Source organism: Zingiber officinale, chromosome 2A (assembly GCF_018446385.1).
Source record: "Zingiber officinale cultivar Zhangliang chromosome 2A, Zo_v1.1, whole genome shotgun sequence".
NCBI classification, from domain to species: Eukaryota; Viridiplantae; Streptophyta; class Magnoliopsida; order Zingiberales; family Zingiberaceae; genus Zingiber; species Zingiber officinale.
This window is the reverse complement of record NC_055988.1, coordinates 14,959,849-14,963,728: the sequence shown is the minus strand read 5'-3', so window position 1 is coordinate 14,963,728 and position 3,880 is coordinate 14,959,849. Positions and strand designations below refer to the sequence as shown.

The following is a 3,880-nucleotide window of genomic DNA, read 5'->3' as shown; positions in this document are numbered from 1 at the left end:
ACAAGCGCGCGCGCATCTAATGGTCAAAATTTCAGTGCTCATAGTAGCATTTTGTGTTGGCTTTGCGAGAGTTGATGGTCAGTTGAGAGATAGGGACTAGTCAATTAGGCAACCCCAAGTTCTGTAAAAGGCTGGTCAACTTGGAAGGACAGGTAAGGATCAGGTCAGGTGGCCTTGATGAATTAGTCATGTTAGGCTGTATGAGTGGACTTAGTATATGTGGTAGGCTTGGACAGACCTATATGCCAATCGATCGAGTCAAGTATGTGGGTTAGTCCAAACTAAGTGATCTAGCTAGCCTAAAATAGAACTAGATAGTTATATGTGATATAATTCGAGAGTACCTATAATATAATTATATTTATAATTTAATTGTGCATAGGAAACAATTTTATTAACATCTATTAATATCATAGTAATAACAATTCTTGTTGATAGTTAGAATTTATTGAAATTATAATTTAATTGTGCATAGGAAACTTTGAAATTTATCCTTCCTTCTTGAAAATGTTTTTGTCGAATATAACAGTCAATTTCAAGTTGCCAATATATTCCAAAATTAATTCTGGGCAGCAAAATAATACTAACTAAACTGAATTAATGTGTAGAAATATTCCAAAATCTCATTTGGCAGCAAATCAATGTGTATGCAAGCATGCATGCACACGCATTAATAAACATAATGAAGCAATTAAAGCTGTGTTCTTTAGTTCATGCATGATACTGGTTTCTCAAGCATTAATATTATCAACAATATCTATCTATCTATTCCTATTACAGCACACTACACATAAATATATATATATATGAATTAAACATAACCTCCTCATTGTTGGCTCTTGGACGAGTTGATGAGGATGCTGAGGACGAATGCATTCGTCTTTTGTCATAATATATATGATTTAAACATACTTAGATTAATCAGTCAGATTCCTGCATCAGGATCACCTGTAAACTGCTCGTGTGCATTGTCCTCCAGAACTAGATGAGCCTCGAGATCCTTTTCCCAAACGAAGGCAAATTGTTCGTCATCAGGAGGAGTATCGCCATTAATGTGATCGTTTTCGCCGTCGCCGATGAGTGAGTCGAGGAAGGAGGAGAAGATGTTGTCCTCGCCGAAGCTGACGCCAAACAGATCGGGTTCTAGCCGCTCTCCGGCTTCCGCCGCCTCCGCGTTGACGTCGATCAACTGATCGTGGTCACTGCTCTCCGTCCAGCATCCGTCGGGCATGTTAGGGTTAGGGTTAGGGTTAGGGCGAGGTGGGTGTCGTGGGATGACATAGACCGCCGGTGCAGCGACGGCGGATGGGGCGGAGGGAGACGGCAATGGCTTGTGGGTGCGCGGATCGATGCCTTGGCCGATGAGCTTCTTGCTGAGGTGCGTGTTCCAGTAGTTCTTGATCTCGTTGTCGGTGCGCCCCGGAATTCTGCCGGCGATCAGCGACCACCTGTCGCGATAATCGGTTCTTCTCGATCAAAGTTGAATTGGAAGAGATGGAGAATTAGGGAACGATCGGTACCGGTTGCCGAGGAGGCGGTGGAGGCGGAGGATGATGTCCTCCTCGTCGGGGGCGATGGGGCCGCGCTTGATGGAGGGGCGGAGGTAGTTCATCCACCGGAGGCGGCAGCTCTTGCCGCAGCGGCGGAGGCCTGCACGGGCCGGAAGGGTCCGCCACCGGCCCTCGCCCTCCAGCCGCACGTAGCTCGCCAGGGCCTCGTCCTCCTCCGGCGTCCACGGGCCCCGCTTCATCCCGTCCTTGCTGCAGCACGCCCTAGGCTCGCCGCCGGATCCTCCTCCTCCCCTCAGGATCTTCCTCCTCCCAGCCGCAGCCGCAGCCGCCGCCGCTGAGTTGCTCCTTCTCATTCGATCTGGCTGTCGGAAACTAATTGATTCCTTCCGGGCAAAGGATGCATAAGGGAGGCCGAATGGTGGTGGGAGCCACGGCTTATCCTTGTAGAGTGGGATCCACAGTGTTAGCCGAGATACAAACAGCAGCGTTGGACGAACGCCAATGGCGTTTGTTAGCTCTCATGTGGCTCGTGTCGCCGACTGAGAACAGCGGATCCCAATCTTTCCTCCTCCAGTCCTCGTTGATGACTTTTTTATTTTTTATTTTTTATTTTTTTCCTCATTAATATCTGTCTATATATTTTACCATGAAAAATTAGTAGAATAATTATTATTTTCCCTGATATTCTTAACGATCACAATGTTTAATCATCTTTTTCTTAGTAGTGTAAGAATTACAAAAAATGTTTTAGATAAGGTGGAGAAGGGAATGTTACGTTTTGTTTTATTTTCAGTTAAGGTTTTCATGATATTAATTATTGGCAGAACATTCAAAGAGCTTAGTTTATCTTAGAAGTCGACTAAAATCTGAAGCCATTTATAGGTCAATTACTCCGGTGGATATATAGAATGAGAGATATTGATCAAAAGCTGAATCATTGTCCAACTGGCCAAAGCTGAACATAGTAACAATGTCGAACCAACTTTGTTAAGCATCCAGGACGAGAGAGTGGCGGCAGTGGCATCGGGGCGGCAGTACTGGAGGCGGACGGTTCGCGCGCGTTGGAGAGGGAAGAGGGTTGATCAGCTGGAGACGGCGTAGCAGTCATTAATAAGGCTGTAGAACGACCATCGTGATGAACTCGGCGGCGGTGCCGGAGAAGGGGCGAGCTCCGATGCGTTTTCGTATGGTTTAAACAATGTGTAAAAGTTAATTCTTGTTTGGGCTTTCCATTTTCCTCTTATTTTCTCCGCCTTTCTTCTTCTTTTATTTTATTCCCCTTCTTCATCTGCGCGTGGGAGGAAACAAAGCATAAAACCCTACTAAAAAGCTATCATATCATCTAACAAAAACCTCTATGATGCGGTTAGAAATTTGGCCGCGGTGACACAACAATAGAAATCCATATAGCATTCGAGAGCGATGATGTTGCAGTTTTCTTCTCGCTGTTCTTCTCGTGATGTGACAATTCTTGTAGAATTTAATAAACATCAAAAGGGGATAAGTTTTCCTAAGAACATCCATAATACTCTAATGTTATGACGTTCATCATCTTATCAAAAAGCTGTTATTCCCCGGATAGCTTCTGGAGTATGTAAACTGATCGTCGAGGCTAGTGTTCGACACTATCTCCGTAAACGATATTGCTCCGCTACGGTGCTTAACGGATTGTTGCAATTCGTTCCCAAGATACAACGACGACGAACGTCTCGGAATCGTAGCACTCCGACTTCCGAGACCTGAGTGAATTTTCCAGCATCTGGAGGGTTCTATTTATACTGAATGAAGAGGTTGATTGTCCTTTGGGTGAGTGGATGTGTTCCTTGGGCTGGATCGATCTAGATCATCCATTCTGAAGGGTTGTAACTCTTCACCAAGCCCACTTCAATCTCATCCATCAGATCTGAGGAGTTGTGACCCTCAGATCCCGCCTATTGTCATCGGCCATCGGATCTGGATCTATTGATTCGATGCTTCAGATCAAGTCTCATCCCAAGCCGTCAGATCGTTACTCTTTGCGATCCAACGCTCTAGATCGCATCACAAACGATCCATCATACCTATTTGATCAACGTTGATCAACGGTAGTCATCCATTCCCTAAGTCAACGTCACCCGAGTGCCACGTAGGCACTGCCATCATACGTATTTGTCAACGTTAGCACGTCACCGAGTGCCACGTAGGCACTGCAATGTCACCTGGAGCATAAATTTAAGCTCCTCAATGCTCCTCGCAACTATGCGTACGTGCAAAGTGCGCCTACAAAGCGCCCATTGCGCACGTGGCGGGCTCACAGGTGCGAGCACCTGCTCGCCCTGGGCTAAGGGGTAACTTGTCCTTTTATTTTTGTGTTAACTCCATTAACACAT

General features: G+C 45.7%; 1 protein-coding gene across 1 annotated transcript; it reads right to left on the bottom strand.

The window, feature by feature from the left end:
- Positions 1-552: 552 nt before the first annotated feature.
- Positions 553-2,619, bottom strand: LOC122043560 (transcription repressor MYB5-like). The gene is made up of 3 exons (XM_042604182.1): positions 2,458-2,619; positions 1,521-1,951; positions 553-1,448 (listed from the first exon to the last, which is right to left on the bottom strand). Exons 1-3 carry the CDS (start codon positions 2,617-2,619, stop codon positions 926-928), a joined length of 1,116 nt encoding a protein of 371 aa, XP_042460116.1. The 3' UTR covers positions 553-925.
- Between the last annotated feature and the right edge of the window lie 1,261 nt (positions 2,620-3,880).